Below are 27,367 nucleotides of genomic sequence, written 5' to 3'. Positions count from 1 at the left end.
ACTAGTATTCAGATGAATTTAGATTAAAAGATTCATCCTCATAACCGATGCACATATTATGCAAAATGCAGCATGATAATATTAACAGAAGTACCGATTTAGTACCGTTTAGTTATTATACATATAAATAAAGCATAATTTTCTGAATAGATCTTTTAAAAGGCCAAAAGCTATTTCAATTACTATTCTCCCCGGTAGCAAAATTGGTCCAAATGACGTCATTATGACCGGAAAGCCAGTCTTGTTTACGTCACATTTGGGCCAATTTTGCTACCGGGGCTGGTACTTGAATTTTTTTATTATAAGCTGTGTTTTATTTTGCTACACTTTTAACACTTTCTACACTTTCCGTATTTCTGTCTTTGTCCATTTTGAGCGAATCAAACACTCATTCAAGTTTATCTTCCAAACTATTAGGAATATGAACTTTTTTGTAGAGATTAAATTTACTCTTTTGGCTGTACTGAAGCGCGCTACAAACTCGGTTTCTCAAAATTATAAAAAAAAATTTGCATAAAAATTATAAATATTTGTAATTTTGTTGGTCATAATAATATTGAAAATTAGGCGTTGTAGCGCGCTAAAGAAAAGTTCTATGACTAATTTGAGACCAAGAAGAAACAAATATGTATACCTAAAAATGTGGAAGATTTTTTTGAAAAACTAAATTAGGTATTGAAAGACAAGTTTTAAACTGTTTTACCGACGGAGAAGTTTCACAGTGCGTTAGAACCATTAACTTATTGGACTCAATAATAAATAAAAAAAATGCATTTGTTAACAGATTAATATAAAAACATTGAGTTTTTTTACCTTATCTCATTTGTTATAATAAGAACGCATTTTTTGTATTTATTACCAAATCTAATTAATTAATGGCTATATACATTTGAGCATTTTATAAAAATTAAAAACCAATTTAGGAAAAGGATTTTGATTTTATTTATTCACTTATACCATAAGTACCTCAGCTGTCAGACAGATCAAAGCTGTCACTTACTCCTTATTTCTTTATTACACTTTATTTTTCAGTATACACTATACATAGTACATACATATGTATACATGTATACAACTAACATTTGTCTTCGTTCACGCCACTGCAGTCACTGCACGCCACGCCGTTCACGGTAGCTGGGTGACTTAGGTGACTGTAGGTGACTATTCGAGACAAGACAATTCGAGTGTTTACTGTTAATTGTTTGTTCAATCTTCGCCGCATTCGCCGCCGTTTTGCAAGCCATCATATACTTTTAACAATGCCTGCACAAGAAATTGTGGTTTCCCAACCACCGGCGACTGAAGATTTGGAGGATAATACTGCACCTTCTTCTCAGCCTATTGTGGGAATTATTTATCCTCCTCCAGAGGTTAGAAGTATCCTTTTGAAGAATCAAAATAATAATTTACCCAAGTGCTTTTAAGCATCCTTTATTAAAAATAGTTTTTTTTAAACAGTGAACGATTTTTTTAAATATTTGATGCTTTTTTTACATAAAACTACTATCTTGCTTCTCCTTATAAAGAAATGCAGATATTGTTGATAAGACTGCAAGCTTCGTTGCTAGAAATGGACCAGAATTCGAGTCCAGAATCAGACAAAATGAATTGGGCAATCCAAAGTTTAATTTCTTGAATTTTGGTGATCCATATCATGCATATTATCAGCATAAAGTAAAAGAATTTAAAGAGGGCAAGGCTCAAGAGCCTAGCGTGGGAACTGCTATTCCTAAGGGTGTTGCTCTCAGTGCACACCAGAAGCAGCAAGAAATCTTAAAACAGGTTGAACAGCCTTTCATCCCCAAAGATCCACCAGTAGAATTTGAATTTATTGCAGATCCACCTTCTATATCTGCTTTGGATTTGTAAGCTTTCAAATTCATTCCTTGTAAATTTGAAAAATATTTGTTTATTAAATATGTATTTTAACTCCTTTCAGGGATATAGTTAAATTAACTGCTCAATTTGTAGCTCGTAATGGACGTCAATTCTTAACAAACCTGATGAATCGTGAACAAAGGAACTTTCAATTTGATTTCTTACGTCCACAGCATTCGCTATTTCAATATTTTACAAAGTTACTTGAGCAGTACACAAAGGTATATTTTTTTATTGTATAAATATTTTGTTAAATCCTACTGATGAAGACATATCAAATATTTATTTTTAATTCAGGTTTTAATCCCACCAAAAGACTTATTACCCCGCCTTCGTGATGAGTCCATAAATATGGATAAAATTTTGGAGCAAGTAAAGTATCGTGCTGAATGGCTCAAGTACCAAGAAGCACAAAGACGAAAAGAAGAAGAGGAACTAGAGCGCGAGCGAGTAGCATACGCTCAAATAGATTGGCATGATTTTGTTGTTGTAGAAACAGTCGATTATCAGCAATTCGAAGTAGGAAATTTCCCGGCTCCAACCACACCGGACGAAGTAGGAGCAAGAGTTTTAATGCAGGTATAAGTTAATTATATTGTTTATGACAAAGTATATTAATAATTTCTATTTATTTATTATAAAAATGTAATTAATGATCGTTTGCAGGAGCGCATTGAAGAAGGAGAAGATGTAGAGATGCAAATAGATAGTGATGGAGATGATGAAATGCAGAATCGTACAGAAATTGAAAAAGATCGTGCAAAGGATAATAATCAGGTTCAAGATATGGAAGAAGATTCTAGCGACGAAGATGATGTATCGCCACCAGGCGAATCACAGAAATCAAAAGATAATAGAGGACGGGAAGCAAGTATGCAGCCACCGCCATTGCCCCCTACACCAGGAAATGTGGTGGTTAAGAAAGGATACGATCCTAAACAACATGGTACTCATAGATTGAAACCCTATTAGGTTTTTTTTATTTATAAAATTAAGATTAGCTTCAAATTATCTTTAATTTATTATTTGCAGCAACTAAAGTTACTCGTCCTGCTGCTCCTGATGAATATCTCATTTCTCCGATTACTGGAGAACGTATTCCTGCCAGCAAGGTACAAGAACACATAAGGATCGGTTTACTGGATCCACGATGGGTAGAGCAAAGAGACAAGCATCTTGATAAGCTGGCACAGGAAACTGTATTTGCTCCGGGTACTGCGATTGAAGCTAGTTTGAAGCAACTCGCCGAAAGACGTACCGATATTTTCGGTGTCGGTGATGAGGAAACTGCCATTGGTAAGAAGATTGGAGAGGAAGATAAGAAAAAAGATGATAAAGTCACTTGGGATGGGCACACTTCAAGCGTGGAAGCTGCCACGAGAGCTGCTAGAGCAAATATTACTCTAGAAGAGCAGATTCATCAGATTCATAAAGTCAAAGGACTTTTGCCTGATGAAGAGAAAGAGAAGATTGGTCCGAAACCTGTTAGTCGAGCGGCGGAATTAACACATATGGCAGCTGCTGCTTCTAAGCCACAAGCCACACTGAAAGCTCCACCAAAACCACCAGCACCAAAACCCATACCTGTACCAACTCAGCCTCCTCCACCATCAACTATGACTATGCCTGCTATGGGTATGCCACAGCCAATGATGCCACAGCCTCCGATGATGATGATGGCACCCATGCCACAAATCAGACCTCCTCCTCTCATGAGTAAGTTGATCACAATTCCTTTCATTTGACTTTTTTCCATTAAATAACATTCACGAGTTTATTTTAGCACCTGCGATGTCGCCATTCATGCCTACACCCCCACCTATGCAGCCTCCAATGGGACCGGCTGTGAGTATCTATAAAATTTGAAGATAGATTGTCATCTTTCATATTCTAAGGAAAAATGTGCGATTGGGTCAATTGTTTTCAATTATTTTTATGCTTGTATTTGTAGATCGGCATGAAACATCCTGCAGAAGTTATGGAAGAAGAGCCACTAGCTAAAAAATTGCGTACCGAAGATTCACTGATACCAGAGGCTCAATTCTTAGCCAGGAACAAGGTGAAGAATCTTGGATGCTTAGTACACATGCGTACAGAGCTCTCAAAGAGTTTTAGAATCTTAAATAATTTTTTATACAAAAGTTGTAAGATTTGAATTGATCTATCTACTAGTCTGATAAGCTTGTCCTTGTTTTCTCGTCAAGGATATGTGAGGTTTCTTTAGAGTTTTGTTTTTAGTTTTCTTTTTTTTTTACATGGCATGATGTATTTTTTTTTGCATATTCCTGTAACCTATCCGAAGAGCTTTCATTGTACGAGTTATATTATTTCATTCGCTCACTAGATATTTCGGCCTGAAATTATAAGTAGTTAAGCGATTATGTGCGCGTGTAGCCTAACGGTCGCGTACACTACTTTAGCCAAATCTATATTTGTATGCAATTTTAATTAGAAATATACAGTGTACGATTGGACGATACAGTAAGCTTATATAGTGATAATTGTTGGAAATTTGGAACATAATTTTTTGTTGGATACCTTTTGAGGATTTTGTTTCTTTTAGTCGGTGAAGTTTGACTAATGTTTCTATAATTTAATCTTTTTTAGGGTCCAGTACAGCTTAACATTGCTGTGCCGTTGATGACAGAAAAGGCTGAGTGGAAATTAAATGGTCAAACATTAAATGTTACATTACAACCAAACGAAACTGTAGGAACTATGAAGGCTTTGATTCATGAGCAAACTGGTATGCCTCCTGGTAAACAGAAGTTGCAGTATGAGGTTAGTTTTTATATTTCAAAATATATAGTTCGGGTTAATATATATGTACAAAATTTTAACTCGACAAAATCTAATGTTTTGTTTTGTTTTTTTGTAACAGGGAATGTTCTTCAAAGACAGCAATACTCTCGCATATTATAATTTGATGTCAGGCAACGTTATTAATCTATTGCCAAAAGAACGAGGTGGTAGGAAAAAGTAAATTACGGATTGACATATTAATAAAATTTTACTATTTTAATTTGATCTAACATTATATTTACAATTTATTGTCATAATGTATCTTGCATAGAAAAACGTAAATGAAATAGAAAAGTTTAGTTATCGATATAGACTTGGAATTTTTTTATAAAATATAGTTTATTCATCACATTAGCAAAGTTATAAATTAGGATTTAAATATTCTCTTTCATATACATTGTTTGAAATGTATATGTGAATGCTTTCATAGAAATTACTTATTTCAGCAATAGGTAAACACAGCTTTGTACATGGATCTTCTACTTAGCAATAGAAAAATATAACTATAATATCATTTACTGTTGTTACGAATGATAAGAGCAATACTAGATATTACTTTATCTTGGATTAGACTTGATAGAAACGTAATTTACTATTAACAGAGTGTATGCGTATATAAAAATATAGCTGTAATAGTAAAAAATGTATAATTTGCACAATAATTGGATTATAATTGATTAGCTTTCGTCTTATCCAGTATACGTTTGATTAAGTTTTGATAACGAATAACAAGAGGTTTATATATCTGAAAAGTTAAATTCAATTAAAGAGAGTGCACACAGAATATAGAACAGGATAAATGAAAAGTTACCGAATCGGCGTCGCTGTAAGGCTTGCACGCGAGTTTTGGTTCTGAGAGCTTGTTCATTTCCTCCTCAAAGTTGGAATGCTCTCGCATTAAGGAAAATCTAGCTTGATACGCGGCACCCATCATGGCTGAATTTGCTATTTCCTCGAATGAGGATTAATTGATGCAAATGAAAGAAACGATTGCAATTTAATATATATTTAAATAGAATAATACTTACTGACACATAAACCGGCGAATTAAATACATCGGAAAGAACTTGTAGTATAGACATATTCGTGGAAGCTCCGCCAGTTGCAATTATGCGAGTATCACGGCCTAAGAAAGTGATTGGTTATACAGGAAGAGTAATTATTATTGCAGTAACGTGCAGAAGCAAATAGATCCTTGTTTTATGATTATACCAATAATAAATCCAAACTCTTCTGCGTGCGCTCGTTTTGCTATAAATTGGCCTTCGATCAAAGCTCTAACCTCCACTTCTTTAGAGCTGTATCGGCCGATTTCATCGTTCGCCTTGTTAAATCTGTGATCTCCTATTACAAAGGGTATGATCTCTTGCGTATCAAAATAGAAGGCCATATTGCCGAAATTTCCCCGCGGTGTGCTTTCTAATAATTCGTTGAATATTTTCCAGGAACCTCCTGCTGCACTGTTCCTTATTCTCTCGCGAGTGAGGGACCCATTTTTGAAGCTGATGAAAATACGTCGCGCGTATGAGTAGGAGCATTTTCTTTTTCTCACAATCCTTCAATTATAATAATTAATAGTGGAGAATTGGTAGAGACAATTACTTACCAAAGCAACGCCATGTAAGCATCGTCTTTTAAAGGATTGCACAAAACGTGACCCTCCGTCACTGTTTTTGGTTGGTCTAGCCACAAAAAGAGTGTGTCGCTTGTTCCTAAGCTGCAAGCAATATCCCCTTTCCTCAGTCTCATGCCTACGCGCAATTGAAACGATGAAACGTTAATCTATGCAGTTTGAAAGGCGGAAACAAAAAGAATTCGCACAATAAATAAATGTCAGAAATACAAGTGTGTACCGATCAAGGAGGCTGGATTGTCTCCGGTAAAGGCAATTATTCTACAAGATTCATCGAAGCCAAATCTTTCAACGAAATAAGGCGATATTGGTCCAATATTGCTGTAAGAAGGAGCAGGTTTGCCAAGTTTCTCCCTTAGATTTGGAGCACAAGCCTACGACGGATAAGTAAACAAAAAGTTGGAATTTTCGAGCTTTTCATAAGCAAGCATCGTTGTTAAGCATTTAACAGTATTTCTAGCTGGTAAGAGAATAATTAGGGACTATTTTTTGTCTTACTTCCAACAACGGTTGATCCCAGTCTTTCGTTCGAATATTCATCAAGTTCATACCCGTCCCGTCAGAATAATCAATCGGGGCGTAGTCTCCCAAAAAGAGGCTAGCGAGGAAGCTACTGATCAGCGATATTCTCTGAAAGAAATGCCATTCAAGTTTCAAATTAAAATTCACCAATCTTTTGCCATTATACAGAGAGGAATAAGTTATATAGAAACATTAGAATATAAATACGAGTGTGGACAAGAGCGGTGTCTGCATGCCGATTGTCGATCGGCTCGTTACATTATCATGAATTCGTAAGTCGCGTTTTTGCGCTCCAATTATTTTCGCTTTATCAATATATTTATATGCACCAATGCACGCAAGTACTACGGTGGGAAATATTGTTTTTGAAAAAGGATGTATCACTTTGAATCGTATATATAAATAAGTTTAAAGCCCCTTCGCGCTTCGTGGAATAATGGAACAGTGTGACATATGTGTGCGTATAACACTTTAGACATACGAACCAAAGTGAAATAATGCACGAAAGAAGAATAGAATCAAGGGTGCTTTTTTTAAATATTATTCTATGGAATATTTTATCACTGTCAGCAAAGCCTATATCGAATACGCCAATACCTCGATTATTCGACGTTTTCATATTTAGCGAAGTAGCGTGCACGCGCGCGCGCAAGTGTTATTTAGTAGTTAGATAGTGGATAGTGAATATACCTCTGTGTTGACGAATGCTTCTGGTTTCTTGCGCGCTATTTTCGCTATTTGTGCTCCTGAGAATCTTTCGTACGCTCGAGAGCCCGTTATTTCAGCTAATTTCTATAATCGGTAAATTGTAACGACACTCATCTTATACAATTACAGCATACAAAATTGGTTTGACAATATGATATATATATATATATATCGTTCATAGTATATGTAAAGCTGTTGGAAAGAGAGGTGGTTGAAAAACTCACCTGGGGACCACCCGCCACTTCCTCCAATACACGACACTCGTTGCTCGTACTAGAATCCATCCACACCGGAGAATTGCCAACTGAAAATGATGTTGCAAATTGCTCGTGCAAAAATTTACTAGGATTCAACTTTTGCAACTGGGCTCGACTGCCTTTGTTCCAATAAACCGTACCATGTTGCTGAGGAAGATAAGCACGTAAGTTATCCAACGACACACAGAATGTCAATCAACAAATCCTATACTCATTCTTCTGTGGTTTATGCATATTTACGCGTATTTATATATGTTAAACTCGTACCTGCGCACAGCCAGAAATAGCCGCAACTTTACTAAAATCAACGCCGCACACCCGTAATTTGTCAAGAATCATGTCTAAAGCTTTCACCCACATCAGTGTGGGTGCTACTACTACGTGGGGCTCGCTTCTTGTCTGCACGACTCCTCCATATGTCCTACAATTAAGAACATTCCAATCTATAGAACTATATATATAACTATAATTTAAAGTTATCATTGATGATGTTGTGCTACAACACATTGGAAAATGATTCTCTACTCTTTTTTTTTTCTTCTTATTAAACACACCTAAATTCAGGCAGGTCATTGTCGAATTGCACACTGCTTTCATGGAGCATGTTAAGATTATCGTCTAGAACTACTGCTTTCAGCTGTAAAACATTTGATTAAAAAGCAGAATCAGCGCAATACAAACATTTTCACACAATACATACTTAAAACTCTTGAAAACTATATGATACTGCGAGAAGCATCGACCGAACAAGACGAAGAAGCTTGGGAGAAGGGTTAAGGATTTTCTCTCAAACTACGTTCTTTTCAACCTGGTCTTTAAGAGAAATTTATTTTAAAATCAATTATTATTATTTATATACATTAAATGATTAACAGTGAAGTGTATGTTTTCAGTTAAAGACGCCGTATGCGAAAAATTTAATAAGAAAGATAAATACTGCTTTCAATCGTATCAATTATGCTCGTTTTTACCAATGTTATAAATATATAAATTATTCTTTTTTCTTCTTTTATACTCTTATGATCATTTTAAGTATAAGTAAATATTTTAAGTGTGGCGCAACCAATTTTCCTTCTACTTATTGGCAATCGTTATTATTAAATAATATTCGTGGTATACGTTTGTTTTCGATAGAGCGCGAAATTGCCTTCCTTCGCAATCTTTTACCACAATTATACATATATCAGACATAATTTCATCATATTATTTCGGTAACGATACCTATAAGAATGTATCAGTGAAAGATATATTTATCTCAAAATATATAGAGGGTATCTCATGAATGATGGCCATGTCAATACCATCGGGTAGGGTACGAAATTCTAAGTAAAAAAGTTCTAAAAACTGTTTGGCTAGCACTCTTGATTAAAAAGTTACTTGCAATTGAAGATTCTCGATTGTTATAGTCGTTCTTAAAGAGGAAGATTATATAAGGCCAAAAATGCTAAGATTCTGTGAATTAGAATAATAGGAAAAACACAAGAGCAAACATCCACTTGAGCCTATGGTGTGTTTATCGTTTGATTGTTTTTATGGCGCTCGTACTTGAAACTGCCGATCGGCCTTCAATCACTTGATAGGCTCAAATGGATGTTTGGCTTTGTGTTTTTCCTATTATTCTAATTTTCACAGAATCTTTGGCCTTATATATGCGACCAAAACAATCTTTCTCTTTAAGAAAGGCTAACTGTAATCGAGAATCTTTAATTGCAAATAACTTTTGAACCAAAAGTGCTAACAAAAATGTTTTTAAAACTTGTTTACTCAGATTTTTATCCCCTATCCGATGGTATTGGCATGGCCATCGTTCGTGGGACACCCTATATATAATAATTGTGATTAAGGTTTTAATAACATATATTGGTAAATGTAGAATTTGACTCTAATTAAAGAATTGAAAAAAATGTAATTTCAATATAGCGCGCTTTTACTAAGCACGCGCAGTAAATCCTTTCACACATGTTTGTGCGTCAGGTAGACCGTGCTCTATGATCTTGAATACTGATCCCAAATAAGGTTGGCGAGGTAAAGGAGAGATGAAATAAAGCATAGAAATCTACAAGACTTGAGAGAAAAAGGAAATTTCATGTGGTGCATCATTATATATACATTATTGTCATACATTAGAGGATTATTATTATTAAATTTATTATACTATTGATGAAAATTAATTCTCGGAAAATATTGCAAAGTTTCTGATTACATTTGCACATTCAGCAAGTGGTACAAGCTTATAGGCAACATTAAGAAGAATCTTATTCATGATCAATGTTGAACTTATAATTGTGCAGTGTGAAGCCAGAGCTAATAAAATTCTCAGAGATTTCATAATTAATAGCTTGATTAGTAGGAGAAGCCGAGTGCAATATGTCAGTTATAACGCATTTCTTTTACCTGCTGCGTGCTGAGATCTAGCCCTAAGTATGTTGAATTCGAAGGTTCGTCCATAATTCTGCCGTTGAGACGTAGCGGATCGTGGAACTGGACGGAAATAAGTAAAATCAAACGCGGAACGTTGAACCAGTTGGAGGTTATATTAGCGTCATACTCGAATAATATTTCTCTCATTCAGGTTAAATAAACATGAAAGACAGTTGTTAATGGAGTCATTGAAATCGCTCTCTCCCTCGTTTTCCGTATTAACTACTCAGCTCCTTTTGAGAAACTAAACCACAGTGGAGAGTCTTCCTCTTTGCACTCATTTACCATGCGTGCCAGCAGCGCACAGCAGCGTGCCCCCTTACCACGAACCACGATCCACTCTTTACTTTACTACGTCGCAATTCGCATTTCTTCAGCAGACGCATGCTGCTGTGTTCTGCGCTGTAGTATAATATGAGCGAAACTTGACCGGGCACGATTATCTTATCGTTACTAATAAATAATGTTACTCATCTAACACTTACGTAAGTTCATGACTGAAAATAGTTTTTCAATCGTTTTGTAAACGTTTAGCATACGTTGCATGTGGTCCATTGAAAAGAAGGAAATTAATCAAAGAGCCTGGGTTTTGACAGGTGTGTACTGTGCAATAATACTAGCAAGAGAACTGCCTTATCGACATTCGACAGATATCTCCGCGGGTAGCTAAGGTAGCCAAGCTGGCTTCGCCCACCCCGTCGTCTTCACCTGACGACTACTACAGTTTATGGTGTACAGTGAACACTGTACAGTGGCCCGTCATACCGTACATCGACGCGAAAATCACTTTATCATACGAGTTTTCGAACCTCTGGCTCAAATATATCATTTTTTTCCAAATGGGCTCCAACTTGAGCTTAGTAATTATTTAAGGCCAAGACTTAAACGAGCTAAGCTCGTACCAATAAAGATTAAAGTAAATGGAGTTGATCTTAACTGAGACAGCGCTAAGCTTTTTACAAATACAGCGCTTTATAATACCATGTAGCGCCAGCCACTCTTACACCTGAATCCTCGGTTAATTGCCATTTATCTGTACATAATTATTTTACAGCCATACAATTATTCCATGTTGGTAAACTCTATCGGATGAAAAAAAAATCTTTTCCTCTATTTTAGTAATAGAGCTACGGCAATTTGAATGCAATTTCCAGAGAAAATTGAAAGAAGCATATTTAACATTAATTTTGCTCTCAGTGCTAGTTTCTATTCTTTTTTATTTCGAAGAAAAATTGTATAAATTTCTGATACCCATCGAACGTCTTATATTTTGCTGTAAAAAAAGGGAGAATATTTCCAAGGCGTTTATTTTCGCCGTGGATCTGGTTCGCGGTTATTTTGTCGGTTCCGTTGCCTTATGATCGCTGTCTACAGATAATGGCCAGAGTCAAAGGACGGCGGGGCGTAACGAAAGCGAGGAAAAATAGTAGGCGGGATAAAAGGAACGAGAGAGAGAGAGAGAGAGAGAAAGGGAGAGAGGTAGAGACCAAAGTATACGTATAGCGTCAGCTTTGTAAAAGTGAGAGAGGAAAAGAGTGTGCGAAAATACAAGGCTCGTAAGACCTCGTAAGGCTTAAACTGCATGGTGCTGCAGATCGAGCCGGTCGAGGCAGTTTTAAACGGTCTTAAGACGATGCCGGCGGCCGGCACGGCACGGCCAATCGAGCAAAACTTATTGCTGGCGCGAATCCACAGACACTTGGCAAACATTCCCTGCCTGGCGCTACCGACGCCAAAAAAATCTAATTACGCTGAACACGGCAACATAATTGTTTACTGTCGCCGAGTGCCATTCGCATGTGTTCGCTTGTCTAACAAATTTGACGCTGTTATAGTAGTCGGTATATATATATATATATATATATATATATAGAAATATGCGCCCCTTAATAAATAAACTATGACGAATAAAGCGGAGGGAGACACGAATTGATATTCGAGAAGCGGGAGCGACACCACCTTTGAAAAATCCCCGATGCGAAAGACTTATGAGGAGTATTCACTCGAATTTTGGAGCTATGAAAAGGGAGTAGGTGTATAGCTTAATGGTGAAAAAAAAAACAATTGGAAGGGACGAGTAATTCTCGGTGGTTTGAGAGAAGATGACAGGGCTCGTGGCATCGTAAGATGGAAGGACAAGAATGGAATGTACGAATGCACGGTGTTGGCTATTTGGTTGGAAGATGAGCGAAAGAGATGATTGAGGGGTGTGAGGGGAGAAAAGCAAAGCAAGTAGAGAGCCAGCGGAAGCTCGACTAGGCGCCAGGACCAACTGCGGTAGTGAGTTTGGAACTGGGGATAGAGTGTGTTTTGGTGGAGTTGGAGGGGGGAGGGGGGAGAGGGGGTTAGAGCTTACGAGAGTTAGTAGGATTGTGTGTATGTATATGGGGGGAGAGGGAAAGAAGAAAAAGGGAGAGAGAGGGAGAGGGAGAGAGAGAGAGACGGAGACAGCCGGGCGCCGATTTCAGCGACCGGCCGGCGGGCGCTAACGTCGACGCCAACGAGCGGCGGCGCTACGTAGTTGGCTTGTTGGTTGGTTGGTTTGGTTGGCGTCGTCACAAGCAACGAGCGACGAGCGTCGCCGCCAACGCCGTCGTCGTCGTCGCCGGCCGCCGCCGCCAGCAAGCCGCCAGGCGACCGTCGCCACAGCCATCGCCATCGCCATCCTCGACACTGCCGATGCCGACGACCAATGCAAAAATACTTCTTTCCTTGGCATCGTGGCTCCAACTCTCTCTCTCTCTCTCTCTCTCTCTCTCTCTCTCTCTCCTCTCACTCCAACCCCAACCCCTGTAAAGCACCGCTCGCTGCCGGCTGACTAGCCGACGCACAGCTACCACCATTGCCACCATTCTCCTCCCCCCCTACCAACCGTACATGCTTGCTCACCGAGAGGACGCCAAGCTGGAGGGCGCCTTGACTGATGCCTCCTCATGCCCTCATGCTCTTGCCTCGTGTACGTCTATCGCGTCTACACCCTGCCTGCTCTGCTAGACTTCCTTTCTTCCCACTACCCCACTCCAATATTTTACGCCGTATACATATATGTAGTAACGATACCCGTTTACAACCCAAATCCCGTACACGATTCGTCATTCCGTACGGTCATCGAGGGAAAAGCCCCCCGTGGCCCCTTCCACACTCGCGCACCAATTAACTTGATTTACCATCGAAGAAGAATCCTCGTTCGCGTTCATTCTGCAAAAACACAACGGGCAATCGAGCCCGTTGCTCCTGTATCGCTATTATTTTCCAGAAGGTTACACATGGAAAAGAATAATGGGATGGTTGAAATGTTGCCGTAAATTCGGCCAATCGAAGATTTATTATTCTCCTTGTTGGTCATAGTTCCGAACGTCGCGTATAGCCATCCTCGAATCCATTTTAATGACGGTCTACGCTCGGTTCCGACGTACGAGCCACGAGGACTAGAGGACATCCGGAAGATGGGGGTTGAGGGATGTGGGGATGGGTAGGGCGATCACGACGGCTCCAACGTGGGGCGCCAAGTGTTTTGATGCTTGTTATGAGAGGGAAACTGGATAAACAACGAGAGAATCGGCCCCGCGGCGTCGTCGTCGGTCAGACCCCCCCCCCCCCAGAATTTATCCAGGCAAAGTTGAAACCGAACGAAAGAAGAAACGTCGAGTCATCGTCTCCCGCGGCCCCGCTCACTTGGCCAATCGGAATTAGTCAAAATTGTATGAATCGCGTACAGAATAAGAGAGAGAGAGAGAGAGAGAGAGAGAGAGAGAGACAGACAAATAGCTTCCCAAAGTCAGAATCCATCGGAGCTATCTCCTTTTATGTGCCATTGTTGCACTCTGCGAGCCAATTCTGAATTTTTTGCTGCATATTCGGGAGAAGATGGTATAAAGTTGCCGAAGGAAAATAAAGGATTCTCGCAGAGGCGACATAGAGTTGGCGGGATTCTGGCAACGGCGCAGTGTCGCGCCATGAGGCTGCCGGTATAAATGACATTGTTTATCCTGAATTCGCAGGAACTCGGCGAATGCGTTTGTCCGCTTCATCAGAGTCGGTCAACTACCCTGGCCGTTCCAAGTGTTCCACTACTACTCGGAATAGCCGGACTGTATCGCTCGTATCTGTCAGGCAGCTGGCGTTACGTTACTATTACGAGGCCACAATGCCGCAGCCGACAGGGTATAGCTATGGCATATGCAAGAGAGAAGGCAGCAACAGCACCGATGACCTACGACACGTGACTCTGCAGCAAATGGCAAGTACCAAAAAGTTACGTGCACTAACGGTACCAACACCAATGCCGTCAGCTCGCGAGCTTTTTGGAAGAGCCGCGGGCGGGGGGGGGGGGGGGCGAGTTTCGCGCTTTGCTCCGGCCGAGGAGCCATACGGCATGAAAGTGGACGCAAGTCGCGGGCGCGAATCGTAGGCTTGCGCGCGCATACACGTGCCAACTGCGATCTTTCATGCGAGTGGCGTCAAGATTCGCGTCGCCAGAATTTCGACGCGCCGATGGTCGCGCGTGGTCGTCGGCGCTGGTCGGCCCTAGTCGGCACCAGTCGGCTCTGCTCTCCGTAGTTAGGCCAGTTAGGTTGGGGACGATGTTAAAGCCGTCTCTGTCGCGACGGACGCGACACGTCGTCGGCCGTCGCTAGTCCCCGACACCGGCGCCCACGTCTCGCAATCTCGGCTCAACGCCGTCCGCGGAGATGGCGCACTCTCGCACACACACACACACACACACACTCGCCCGTCGGTCCCGCGTCTCCCTCGCGTCCCGGTCCTCTCCACTGTGATACACGCATATCATACTTATAGCCGATTTTGCCTCGATCCAAGTCAGTCGATGCTCCGCTACCGACGCGCGAGCTACCCCGCTATTCTTATCCGACATCTCATTCATATTCTATGATATCCCCTTGTATTCTTATCGCTGCCTCGTATCGTCACTCGTGTCGAGGCTAGCCTCTCCTCCAATCTTTTCAATTAAGAAACGATACAACGCACGAACGCTATCAATTTCACCGGAATTTTTTAATCCAGCGACAAGTATGTATAATAACACAAGATAGATGAATTTTAATTCGTATCCGTATTTCATCGGAGGAAGACAAACATTTACGCACGACTGATACGCGAGCCCCTCCGATGCTTCCGTTAGACAAACACATAGCTCTTCGTCGTTATTTTCTATAGCCTTCGTAGAAATCCTTCCCGCAGGTATTGCACGTGCAATTAGCCGAAGACCAATCGGCTTTTCTTTCTTCCTCGCTCGTGACAAATTAAACACGACGCGGCGACGCCTTTCCTAAGGCCTTTCTTCGTTCCACTCGCTCTGTCCTTTATTCCTGTGTAATCCCTATACTGAAAGCACGCGGACAAAGCTTATAATTAAGACGGCGCACTGCAACGGTTTTCTACGGTTCGTTAATATACTCGATTGAATTGTAACGAGCTCTAGAAATGACGAATAAATGGAAAATAATGAGAGCTGGCGCGATATGGAACGAGATTATTTGAAAATTTGCTCATTTGCTTAATGGTGTAGACTGCAGTGGACGTAAACCGTTTACGGTACGAGTGAAACGATGCTCGTTGATAAAGAAAGACTTTATTGGAAGTTGACTATGTGCTGTTAATTATGGTAGGATCGCCGGGGCCCTTGTCATTTTTCATGAGAATTGCCAAAGTATTTCACCGAGAGTCAACTGGTTTGGTATGTGATTACAAGCTGCTAAGTTTGGTGGGTTGTGTTCTTTGTTAAGCGCGTGCGCAGCGCTCCTATCCAATGAGGGGGAGCTTCCAGCTTATATAGAGTTGATGCAATGCAACAGGTAAGAGGTGCACGTGGATACATAACACGGGATTCGGAATTCTCGCCGTGAAACGCCTAGTTCGCCGCGTGATTTTTTCGTTCCTTCTTTCTTTTCCATGGTGGCGAAACAGTGTGATTTTGAAAAATAACGGGGAAATCCGTGCGTCCAGGAGAGAGACTGAGAAGGTTTTTTTTTAAATGCTGTTTATTCGCGTGGATATCTAAAGTACGTGATTAAAGGAGCAATTGCTATTTTCCGTTGATCCGAAATGGACCATCATAATTGATGTTGGAAAATAAGGAGGAGACGCGGTGGAAGGGGGATGATGAGTCGGACGGGTGGCGCCAGAGTGAGAGCAAGTTATGGGCTACAAAGTGTCTGTCTGTCGGCAGTGGAGGCGCACCTGTCCCATCGAGCATCACGACGCGCGAGCGTCTCTCGCTCTCACCGCACGGCGCGTCTCCTCGGTACTCCTCGAGTTTGTTATAGCACTTCCTCTGGCCTGTGCCGGCACCCGGCTGCCCTGCAGCCCTGCGTCGTTCGTCCTCGCCACTCTCGCCGTGCCTAGAATATTACCCCTCCCTCCTTGCTCTCTCTCTCTCTCTCTCTCTCTCTCTCTCTGCCAATAGAGTGCCACTAGCGGTGCCGTCTTAACCTTACAGCTACTCTCTTACCAAACTCTCTTGCTCTTTGACACGCATACATACACACACACATTTTGCACATAATTCTATAATGGCCCATTAGACTTCCCAGCCGTCATTAGCTAAAATAGAGCTATGCGTCTACTCGTTGAATTATTCAACAAATAAAAAGCTTGATTTATTCCATTTTAACGTACCTGAATTTATCTTTACTCCTTTCCGTCAATCTGCTTGTGTGTGCATGGAATTAAATACAGGCCGTGCGGGTTTATTTTTAGAGACCACGAACGATTTTTCACGAGGATCGATGATGCTTCGGTGGTTCGTAGGCCAACTGTCCATCGCGCGGAGGAACTGAAAATAGCCCAAAACTCTGGGCGAAAAATGAATTTTGGCAAAATTCAAAGTGTCAAATTCGTGGAACGAGAGGATGGCCGTGCTCTCCCCTCTCTCTCTCTCTCTCTCTCTCTGCACGTTTACTCGAGCGAGACTTGGAATTTCGGACGTTGACATCGGCGCCAGCGAAGGTTAAAATGGCACGCATACACGCACACGCACGTGTATACGAGTTAGATGCACACGTGATATGCCATCCTTATTTCTTATACCAAAGTTTTTATTCGGCGATGCTCTCCTTTTTTTTATTCTGCCTCGTATCTATATACCAGACCCGTTCGAAAGAAAGCTGCAAATTCATTATAGTTTTCTCATGCTCCGTCCCCTCCTCCTACCTCCTCTATATTTAATATTACAATTATTTTGTTCGCGCGAGATTCGACCAAGAGAATTAAATTTGTGGACATAAATAGTATAGAGTAATGTGTATAATAATACATGCAGTTACAGGCAAGAAATATCTGAAGAATGGCGTATCGTTCGTGGCTGCCACCGAGAATGCCAGTAATTTTCGTCTTTGAAAATAGAACGAAATCAAGATACACGTGTGCACAATCTATGCTTGTTCTCCTCGGCCCGCCAATCCATCACTCCTTCAGTCAGATAAAATTTATCTCGCTTTACTTACCAAATTTTTCAGGAAAACAAAATTAATGAAAAAGCACAAATTAAATAAAGGACTAAAGGAGAGTCGTCTAAAAATGCAAATATTTCTAGGCTCTTATTTGCTAATTAGGGATAAAGTAGGCGAATCTTTTTAAAGGTCGAAGGGTACAGAGCTAGATCAGGAAATTTAATTGTGTCGAGACACGAAGGCACCGCGTACGTTGACGGCCCTGAAGAATATAATAAGTTTTACCGACCGGTTGGATGAAGAGCACGATAGGAGGGATACACATGGATATAAGAAGGAACAAGGCACGTACATGTACTACATATGCCATAGGTATAGACGTGGCATAGAAGGAAGGCAAGAACGCGAAGGAAGAGGAAGATGTGCGAGAGAGCAAAGAGTTTGCGGAGGCCAAGCGTCTGATTACTAGCCACAGCCGCGAGCGAGAGAAGCCAGACGCGCATAACTAAATCAGCTCCTAAATTCTATATCATTTCGGTACAAGCTACAGTCCGTTGGAATAAGACGCCGCTAAAAGTTTCCCTGAGAAAAAATTTTATTGAAAAATAAAAAAACAAAACGGATGACGCAGAAGAGCCCGTGTGAAAATTAAAGCGAAATATAAAAATTGTTGCCTTTTTGTTGCAGATCGAGGGTAAAGAGTCTGGCGCTAGAGAAGACGAGGAAGGTTTTTATCATCCGGAGTAAAGAGGGTTGCCTGGGCCATTAGTTGCAGCGTTTCGGTCAGTAAGCAAACTTTGATTTCACGTAATTTGATAAATAGGAATTTTGGTCGTTGTGTTAGTTTGGATAAGCGATAAATATTGCGATTGAGATTCTCGTTGGTATGTTGACCCTCGTTAGTGGTACCGTAGCACGGTTGGTCGGCATTGTCGGTGGAGCGACTGGCGTTGGCGCTGGCGCTGACGCTGACGCTGGCGCTAGCCGCTTGGCGCTAGGCGCTACCAGTGGCGCTGGCGTCTCTCTATCTCTCTCTCTCTCTCTTCGCGTACTCTTTGCTCGTCCTATATGTCCGTCCACTCGTCTCTTCTCCTCCCTCCCCACTACGCTACTTCGAACTAATACCATAACAGCACATACCGCATACAGCTTTATACATACTGCGCGAATGCCAGACTTAACACGAGTATTTACCAACAATTGCAATTGCCCCGATATATTACTCGCTCCGCAAATAGCTTCTTCCACTCATTTTACCTCCCGCGATCAAACCAATTCACCTGCAAAGCTCGCTGCGATATTTCTCATTTCATCTTTTCATTTTAAAACTTTTTATTCAAAAAGATCGTTCCTCTAGTGAGCGAGCGTTTAATAAAATCCACTGGTCGATATTCTACCGGAATCAATATCACATACGTACATACTAAGACGTATATCTCGAAAGCACATCTTGCTTTCGGATGGATCATCCTTTTTTCTCGATTTCCGATTTATCATGAAGCGATTGAATCGATCGGTGATAAGAGAAGTAAATGTATAAAGGAGGAAAGAGAAAATTTTTTTTAATTGTCTCATTCTTTTCTTAAAAGGGTTAATTACCTGTATTTAATGGGTGTAGAGAGAGAGAGAGAGAGAGAAGGATTTGAGAAATTGTTTGCGAGCGTGGGTTTGTTAACCGGTCGAAAGTGGCGACACCGGTGGCGATTGAGGGAAGGAAGTTGAGCGGCAGCCATGTTTAACAATCTCGCTTTTGTGTTTAGTATGCTGCTGTCGGCGTTGCTGTATCGGCGGCGGTGCGCAGGGACGAGCGAGGTGCGAGAGCGAGACAAGTGCGGGCCATACGGGAAGGGAACGTTAGCTCTGAGGGAGAGAGAGGGCGATAGGGGTTTAGAGGTGGAGGAGGGAGGAGGGAGAGCGAACCTCGGCGGGCTCGGTGGAGGACTGGCGGCGAAGTCGTGGGAGAGAAAAGAGGTGTGGAGTGGGAGGGGGAAAGGGACGAGGAGGGGAAGAGAGGAGAGAACGGTGTGTGCGCTCATGACGGGGACCTCGTGTCCTCGTGTGTCTAACCAGCGGAGTAGCAGCAGAGTCAGCAGACCAGTTGCGTCGACCGTCGAGTGGAGTAGTTGTGAAGTGGAGTGGAGTGGAGTGGAGTGGATTGGATTGCTGCAATGGAAAGGGATGGAATGGAATGGAATGGTGTGGAACAGCGTAGAGTGGAATTGAGTTGAGTCGAGTCGAGTCGAGACGAGACGAGACGAGACGAGTCGCTATTTAAGAGGAAGAGGAATAACGAGGACGAAGAAGAAGAAAACGTGGACGCCGCGCACGGTGCACCGTGCGCGCCTTCTTTCACCTCTGCAACCGATTCTTCCTCTGTAAAACGCTCAAGAGAGAGAGAGAGAGAGAGAGAGAAGCCTTCTTCTCCCGTTCGATTCTCTTATTCAACATCCACCACTGCTATTTTCTCCTTTTCTTCGTACCGTACCAAGATATCAACTTACGTGAGCGCGGTGCGCGCGCGCGCGCCAACTTGACACACGCGAAATAGTGTACGTTCGTCCGAGAGGGAGAGATCAGCGAGAAAACAGCTTATCGGAAAATAATACTCCGTGCTTCTGTTCGTTTCTCTGTATTTTCGACGCATCGCCGTTGGTGTGTGAGTGTCCGTGTGGGTGTTTGCGTGTTCGCGTGTGTACCAAAGTGGTCTCGCAGTTATCTGTCGTTTCGCGAGATATATACATTTAAACGTATTCTCAATACGTTTCGTCAGTGTGTGGGCAAATCATTTACACATTCTTCTTTCTCTCGCTCTTCCCTCGCTGCATACACGAAACAATTTTAAATCTCGTACTCGCACCCTCTCTCTCTCTCTCTCTCTCTCTCTCTCTGCCCATCGGTCTGTCTGGTCTTACCGAACCCCCACCAAGAGTTCGCGCTGTTGCTTCGGAAGCGCGATTTCAAGAATGTGACAGTGCGCATCCTCGCGGTCGCTCGAGTGCGAATAAGCCGCAGAAGAAGAGGAGGAGGAGGAGGAAGAAGAAGACAAATAATAATAATAATAAACGGCAAGTGAGGTGGCGGTTCGGGCTACGATGATGTTTCGAAAGTGGTTAGTCGAAGCGTAAGCTAAAAGCGCGGAGCGAGAGAAAGATAGTATACTTTTGCACACACATATACACACAGTAGAAGGAGAGAGGGGGGAGAGAATGCCAGTGATTCAGAGAAGGACGAACGAAGGATGGAAATGCATCTACGTTGTTAGGGAAGCAAAGACGATCGTGTTCCATGATAAGTAGATGGAGTTGTGCTTTTCTGCTTGTAGCGAATAGCGAAGAGTTTGTCGTTGGTAGAGAGTGTGCGCGGCGCGCGAGAGAGAGAGAGAGAGAGGCGGCTGATGGTCGTTTCGATCGCAGCTTGATGAAACTCGAACCACCGCCAAAAAAAGATCCTCGTCGATAAACAAGAGAACGATAGTGAGTAGTCGTTGCAGTAGCAGCAGCATCATCATCATCACCACTGGCAGTACTACTATAGTGGTACTCGTTCTAAATCAGTCTACCTTGCAAAGGAGAGAAAATTTGCGGTATTGCCGGCGGCGGCGCGAAGAGGGAGTGAAAGAGAGAGAGAGAGAGGTTCACGCACTGGTGGCGCGCGATTCGACCGGCTGCTGACATAAGTAAATGAGAGTTCAAGGTCGCGCGACGTTGACGCCGCCGCCGCCGCCACAAGTGACGACGACGACGCCGACGGCGACGACGACGACGACGACCACGAAGACGACTGGCAACATCAGCAGAAGCAGCGGCATCATCGCGATCGCTTCGAGAAGGAGGAGAAAGAAAACGAGAGGGAAACGAAGGAGACTGGAGGAGGAATAAGAAGAGGAAAGAAGAGTTTTCGGAAAGAGCTTCTCTCTCTCTCTCTCTTCTTCGGATACAGAGCGATAGAGAGAGAGGAGTGTGTTTCGGTGCGTCAGTTGGTGTGTGTGTGTGTGTGTGTGTTTTTGGATGCTGGTGCCGCGCGGTATCGGTGTCCGTTGTCTCTCTCTCTCTCGGAGGAGGAGGAGGCTGGCTCTTGCGGTTCTCGATATTTTCTGGTCGGGATTTCCGGGCTTGCAGCCAGCAGCAGCAGCAGAAGCGTTCTAAGGGGAGGGGGAGTGAAGAGAGAGAGAGAGAGAGAGAGAGAGAGCGTGGACGCGAAGCTAAGTCGGAGGCCGAGGGTGGGCCGAGCGCGCGTACCGCGCCGCGACCCCTCCGCTCGCAACATCAAGCAAGCGAGTTCAACGGCGCCGACAGGCACAAGTCGGCAGACGAGGCCAGTGGCGTCGGACGCCGCGGAACCAGACCGGCGGCGACGGCTCCGTGCATTGGCGCCGATACACGCACCATCCTCCACCGCTCGGCCCAAACGTCATCCTCGCCGCTTCTTCATTGTCGAGGAAACGACACATTTCTCCGTGGCCACGATAAAAAGTACTGGCCCCCAATTGCGCGTACCGAAAATCCTGTTTCATGTTCATGTTCCGGAGCAAACGGACGGTGCTCACTAGACGTCTCCTAAAGGCCAAGATACGCGGAGAGCATGAAACCGAGTGTGAGGTTCAAGAGGATTCGTCACGTATCAATTGCAGCAGAACGACCAGCCTCGCTAGTAACACGGAGAACGCGAGTAACGACGCGACGCCACCGACGAGCAATCAGCGTAATCGCCAGCACCAGCAGCAAACTGTCCAAGTTGTCGTTGCATCGGCGGGAGGCGGTGGTACCACCGGAGGCAAGAGGAAAAGCTTGACGGGCCGAGTGGCCGGTGGAGGAGGACAAGCGCGAGGTTTGAGCCGTACCTGCAGCACTGCGAGTAAATTGCAGCAAAGTTGCTGCGGTGGCGATCGCAATCACGAGGACGACGATGAGGATCCTGCTCGATTGCTAAGGTGCAAAGAGTTGCTCAAAAGACTGGAAGAGAATCAGCTGGAAATGTTGCTGGCGGCCGTCGAGAGCTGCGGCTCCGTTCTTGGTTCTTGCGTCCTGGTGCCGAGGCTCCACTCTCGCGAGGACCCTTACGATTGCCAGCAGCAGCAGCAAAGCTGCTACGATCATCATCATCACCATCACTTTCATCACCTCCATCACCACTATCATCCTCGTCTCGGCCATCAGCGGAGCTATTGTCTCTCTACCTACGAGGAATCTCCCGAAGAGGGAGGAGGAGGAGGAGGAGGAGGAGGAGCAGGGGGAGGAGCAGCAAAAAATCCAACGAAAGAACCCGATGAAGCCGGAACGCTGCAAGATTCCCGCTAGAGCCTCTCTAGAGTCTTCGGACGCTCCGTTCGAGCCTCATTTGCTCTCCTGTCAGATCTGGCGTTGGCCCGATCTCGTTCATACCTCCGAACTCAAGAGACTACCGGTATGCCATTCCGCGAAAGATCCTGTTTTTATCTGCTGCAACCCCTATCATTGGAGCCGACTTTGCAAACCTGGTGAGTCCCTTTTTATAAAACTTATGTCTCATTTCCTATCTTCGTCCTTGTATACTTCCCACTCCTTGTTATTCTCTCTTCCCTTATATGATACAATAATAATGGTAATATCATTGTGTGGCGCCCGGTGAATGGGAAACTGTAGAATCGCCTCGGGATTCTATAAAGCGTTGAAATTCTTCCAAGTGCGTGCATCGTAGAGTTTGCTCGTGGCTGTTAGAAGCGCGCGTTCTACGATTCGGAGGTTAAAAATTTGTCTGGTCCTATGGAGGCAGCAACAGGCGCCACTGGAGAACGAGGCTTTGCTTTACGTAACTGGTCGATCGCTCTCGCGTCTCTCGGCTATCCTTGCAAAATCTACCGCAGCAACGACTGTTCGAAATTTGTCAAATGCTGCGCGGGCAGGCAGGCAGGCAGGGCCTATATAGCCTGCTGTAAAGTGATAAAAACGCAGACTAATTAATTGCCCATAACGAGCAGATTTTCCTCCACTCGAAAGTCTTTTGACAGGAACGAATTGGATATACCGTTCGTTCCGGCTTAATTCGTGCGCGAGGGACTGCCCGAGAATTATGCCCATGCGAAATCTATAAAATCGAGTTTCTTCGGTATACGCGAATAGAAATCTGGCCTCTGAGGTTAGATCTATGAGAGCGGTATATGTGCAGGAGTCTATATAGTAAACAGATCGACCAATACGGTTGGCATAAATTAGTTTTAATAGTTATTAGCATCTTAATGGCTTTTAAAGCTGTATACGCATATATCCATGCCATGTCGATAGGTTTGTGCGCAATATTAAGGTGCGTCCAGAGCGGAGCACTCCCCATCGTCGTCCCACAGATGATAGCCATGCAATTTCGATTCACATCCTCCGATAAAGTACGAAACATTAATCCTGCAGTATTAACCGATCTGGCTCTCTCTCTCTCTCTCTCTCTCGTCCGAACCTTCCTTTTGAAATTTTTGGCAAAATTCGTCCTTGTACGAAAGGTTCCAGGCCGCCTCCTATTCCGGACGCTCCTTTAAAGAGCGGCGTAGCTGCACTGCAACTGCGAGCGGCCGACCGAGAGGAGGGAACGCGAGCAGCGATAACCCCTTAATAGCCGTATTATCCAGTCCTACGAAAATCCGTTCACTCTCCTCCGAGCAGACGTAAAACTCACGATAAACCTATGCACTTTCTCTCTAACGCTCTCTTATATGTATGTACTTCTCCTCTATAACGTTGACTTTGAAATAATCGTACGCTATGCGACGAGACGCCTGCCTGCCTGTATAGAATGTCAAAAGCGAACGAATGAACGATTGCCGGTGAAAATAGCAAAAAAATCTTGAGAATGACTCGATCCAGTAGATATACAGCACAATATGCGAGATGCTGGCACTATAAACGCGTGTACGAAAGTTTGCTCGCGGAATGCGTCACTTATACACACCAACGGTATAGATATACACACACATATATATATATATATGTATGTATAACGAGAGTTGTAAGCAGGAGGAAATAAATCTAAAAATATATATAACGCGTGGTATTGGAGGCGCGCGCGCGCGCGTGAGCGAGAGAGAGAGAGAGAGTGAGTTTGGGATGACGGGGAATGAAAAAAGGGAGTAAACGGTGCGTAGGTAGAGAGTAGGAATTGAAAGATGGAGCGAGAGCATATGGAGTGTTGGGTTCGGGGGAATTGGAATGAGGAGGGAGGGAGGAGAGATGAGGCGCCGGGGCCCGGGCATAGAGAATATACGTGTATATAGAGGGAGAGTAAGCGGAGGTTAGGGGAAAGTGTTGGTCGAGCGAGCGAAGCAGCACGAGGCACGGGGACGGCCGACGGAACGGCGCGGGAACGGCTCTGCTGGCTGGTCGACTCGTTGTTGGGGGGTAGAGGAGAAAGAGGGGTCTGCTGGCTGTGTTGTATAGCTGGCCGGCGCCGCCGCCGCCGCCGTCGCCGCCGTCGCCGCGCCGGTCCGTGTCACTGCTGGCGCCAGCTAATTGCCGAGGCCAAACCGGCATCAGCCGATGTGCATTGCCGAACCTGACCGAACCTCCTCCCAAAGCCTACGGCAACGTCAACCGATCAGCCAGCGTCCGGCACACATACACACACACGCATTACCTACTATACCCAAAATACACCGTACTTAATAACAAGCAAATTCATTTTTCTTCCAAACTTTTCCACGCGTATACGCGTAAAAATCACTCGGAACATTTTCTCTTGATTTTTTTAAGCTAGACAATTTGCGTCGCTCTCTGCACGGTAAACCTTCCTGGCTCTCATTGATTCGCCAATCGAAATTCCTTCCTATTTATTAACAAGATTAATTCCAACTGTATATATATATATATATATATATTGTTATAATTTGATTTGAGTTCGCATCGAACAGGCTGGCCGAGATCGGCTGGACTTTGCTCCGTGTGCTCGGATCGCACTAAGCTTCGGTTATTTCTAGCGGACTTTTATCCAACTTTATGCACGATGCTAAAAGAAGAATTCTGATTTATTGATACACGTTGTTGGAGGTTAAAGTAATATTAATAAAAAATGCTTCTACACCTCCAGCTTCAAGTAATTTAAAGCTTTTTAAAGCGGAGCGTTTATTCGTTTAGCGTGTTACGAGACTCGCAGATGGACTGGGACGGGGGTAAAAAAGGATAGGTTCGATTTTTGAAAGATTGAATGATAGTGCGAGTGAGAGTGCCGGTGCGTCGGCCAAGTTTATTTTTGAATGAAAGGCGTGCCTAATGGATTATGGAGATGGCGCTGCTGGCGGTTCGTTAGGAGGGGGGGGGGGGGGGGTGAGAGAGAGAAGAGGACACATCGGCGCGCGGTCGTAATCGTGTCGTTAATGCATTATGGGAGAGATAGAGAGGGGCTTCGAGGAGAGGCACAACTTGTAGAATTTTGTTTTTGAGGAATTTTAGTGAGAGAAGGAGAAGAGCGAGAGGGAATAAGTGTCGTGGGAGAGTTGGAGTGGAGGGGGTGATAGTAAAGCACTGTAACTGATATAGTACGTATGTGTAGAGACGCGGAAGGAGGGGGGAGGAGGAGGGATTGTTGCAGGTAGACGACGAGCGAGCGAGGAGCGGCGTCCGAGTGTTGGACGCGCCGCGTCGAAGGTGAATCGCGGCGCGCTTACTTAGTCGGTCGCGCGCTGCTCGGTGACTGAGCCGAGTGGCGCCTTGTTTTCGTAACGCGATATGACATTGCTTTATCTGTTTTTCTATTCGGTTATATTCGAATGCTGCGCGGCTGGCCTGTAAAAAAGTCGGCCCGTCGCGACGCGACCAATCGATTACCATCCACGAGACAAACGCCTTCTCTTCTTTTCTTCTCACGCTCCTCTTTCCTATCTATAGATATATCTATGTTACGTGCAACGATAATTGTTTTATAGCATGCACCTAGAATTTACAATTTTCCTTCAATCTGACTTGCGCGTTTGCAGTATTCCTATATATATCGAGATACGCCTAACAGACTCGATCCTAATGTCGCGAACTAGGAAGTCTTTATAAACGCGGAAGAGGCGTTGAAAGAATTTTTAAGGCGAGATTTAAGAGAGGTTTGTTCGAGCAGGCAGAGAAGGAAGGAGGAAGAAAGCTATATTGGTGCATGGGTGGAGAGCGGGCGATTTACGCACACGTTTACCGAGCGCGTATCGGCCATTAGCGCGTTCGCGCACTCGCGCATCCGCGGATCGGGCGAGCCAAGGTCGCGTCGAGTTTTGGCAAAGCGAGAACCTTCGCGCGCCACTATATACTATAGAATTTCAACTATTCGATCAATCAGCGCTTTAACGTCAATTTACTCGTTCGAACTGCCACCGCGGCGCCGCCGCGCCGGTCACTCGATACGCGCTCTGACGCTGCAATTATTTTCTACATTCCTCCCACGCACCTTTGACTCTCTTATTTCTTTTCACAAACAGCGCTTCTATATCAAAGGCCTTCGCCAAAATTATCCATGAACAGTGACGTCATTTTTCTCTCCAATCATTACGGCAAATCTTTGCACGAGCTTGATAATTATCGCTGTTGTATCTTTGCGCTTCTCGATGCTTTAAAATTAGATCGAATAATTAAACGCGTGACTCGATCGTGGTAGAAAAATGTCGCTAGTGTGAGAGAACCTTCGGAAAGAAGTAGTCGTTCTCGCGAAACTATATAGAAGCGAGATGGGAGAAACAAGTTTTCGGTGCAATTGAATATAATGTGGATGGAAAGCTTGTAGCGGTGTACCTGTGATAA

General features: G+C 43.6%; 3 protein-coding genes and 1 long non-coding RNA gene across 11 annotated transcripts in view; 3 read left to right on the top strand and 1 right to left on the bottom strand.

Moving 5' to 3' along the window:
* The first annotated feature begins 1,129 nt into the window (after nucleotides 1–1,129).
* LOC136773382 (splicing factor 3A subunit 1-like) lies at nucleotides 1,130–4,989 on the top strand. Its single transcript, XM_066727024.1, has 10 exons — nucleotides 1,130–1,377; nucleotides 1,535–1,865; nucleotides 1,940–2,099; nucleotides 2,176–2,457; nucleotides 2,545–2,824; nucleotides 2,911–3,594; nucleotides 3,662–3,723; nucleotides 3,830–3,937; nucleotides 4,486–4,659; nucleotides 4,760–4,989. The coding sequence occupies exons 1-10, from the start codon at nucleotides 1,260–1,262 to the stop codon at nucleotides 4,859–4,861; spliced, it is 2,301 nt and encodes a 766-aa protein (XP_066583121.1). The 5' UTR covers nucleotides 1,130–1,259; the 3' UTR covers nucleotides 4,862–4,989.
* Nucleotides 4,990–5,125: 136 nt separating this feature from the next.
* LOC136773383 (xylulose kinase) lies at nucleotides 5,126–10,843 on the bottom strand. 8 transcript variants are annotated; one of them, XM_066727029.1, is made up of 14 exons: nucleotides 10,707–10,836; nucleotides 10,195–10,281; nucleotides 8,501–8,613; nucleotides 8,355–8,437; nucleotides 8,068–8,221; nucleotides 7,768–7,947; nucleotides 7,526–7,627; nucleotides 6,812–6,943; nucleotides 6,534–6,687; nucleotides 6,287–6,431; nucleotides 5,893–6,182; nucleotides 5,709–5,806; nucleotides 5,492–5,632; nucleotides 5,126–5,425 (listed from the first exon to the last, which is right to left on the bottom strand). In XM_066727029.1, the coding sequence occupies exons 4-14, from the start codon at nucleotides 8,402–8,404 to the stop codon at nucleotides 5,348–5,350; spliced, it is 1,524 nt and encodes a 507-aa protein (XP_066583126.1). In that variant the 5' UTR covers nucleotides 8,405–8,437; nucleotides 8,501–8,613; nucleotides 10,195–10,281; nucleotides 10,707–10,836; the 3' UTR covers nucleotides 5,126–5,347. The 8 variants fall into 8 exon arrangements, 7 of the variants coding, with proteins under 7 accessions (XP_066583126.1, XP_066583125.1, XP_066583124.1 ...); XM_066727028.1 differs by lacking the exon at nucleotides 8,501–8,613 and having other exon boundaries at nucleotides 10,707–10,843; XM_066727027.1 differs by lacking the exons at nucleotides 8,501–8,613; nucleotides 10,707–10,836 and adding an exon at nucleotides 10,349–10,682.
* A 4,025-nt stretch (nucleotides 10,844–14,868) lies between these two features.
* On the top strand, nucleotides 14,869–19,587 carry LOC136773612 (uncharacterized). The gene is made up of 3 exons (XR_010822653.1): nucleotides 14,869–15,252; nucleotides 18,321–18,415; nucleotides 19,394–19,587. It is a non-coding gene; the product is annotated as an uncharacterized lncRNA (long non-coding RNA).
* Nucleotides 19,588–19,649: 62 nt separating this feature from the next.
* The window catches only part of Dad (Daughters against dpp), a 29,012-nt gene continuing 21,294 nt past the window's right edge, over nucleotides 19,650–27,367 (top strand). Inside the window, exons 1-2 of the mRNA XM_066727354.1 lie at nucleotides 19,650–22,858; nucleotides 22,893–23,109. Of these exons, the coding sequence (XP_066583451.1) occupies nucleotides 22,145–22,858; nucleotides 22,893–23,109 (931 nt within the window). The 5' untranslated portion in view covers nucleotides 19,650–22,144. The remainder of the gene's footprint in view (nucleotides 22,859–22,892; nucleotides 23,110–27,367) is intronic.

The sequence above is a fragment of the Prorops nasuta genome, unplaced genomic scaffold (genome assembly GCF_024137725.1).
Source record: "Prorops nasuta isolate Cenicafe-Biocafe unplaced genomic scaffold, Cenicafe_Pnas_1.2 PNAS00005, whole genome shotgun sequence".
Lineage (NCBI taxonomy): Eukaryota > Metazoa > Arthropoda > Insecta > Hymenoptera > Bethylidae > Prorops > Prorops nasuta.
The sequence above is the reverse complement of the archived record's forward strand: the minus strand, read 5'-3'. Positions and strand labels throughout refer to the sequence as shown.

What these genes read in the sequence shown, in the direction of transcription:
- LOC136773382 (XM_066727024.1), top strand. Translation starts at nt 1,260, where the DNA reads ATGCCTGCACAAGAAATTGTGGTTTCCCAACCACCGGCGACTGAAGAT. An exon ending in CAGACCTCCTCCTCTCATGA is followed by an intron (nt 3,595 to 3,661) that starts GTAAGTTGATCA and finishes AGTTTATTTTAG; the next exon opens with CACCTGCGATGTCGCCATTC. An exon ending in AATTCTTAGCCAGGAACAAG is followed by an intron (nt 3,938 to 4,485) that starts GTGAAGAATCTT and finishes AATCTTTTTTAG; the next exon opens with GGTCCAGTACAGCTTAACAT.
- LOC136773383 (XM_066727025.1), bottom strand. Translation starts at nt 10,368, where the DNA reads ATGAGAGAAATATTATTCGAGTATGACGCTAATATAACCTCCAACTGG. An exon ending in AGAGTTTGGATTTATTATTG is followed by an intron (nt 5,807 to 5,892) that starts GTATAATCATAA and finishes TCACTTTCTTAG; the next exon opens with GCCGTGATACTCGCATAATT. An exon ending in ATTCGCCGGTTTATGTGTCA is followed by an intron (nt 5,633 to 5,708) that starts GTAAGTATTATT and finishes TCCTCATTCGAG; the next exon opens with GAAATAGCAAATTCAGCCAT.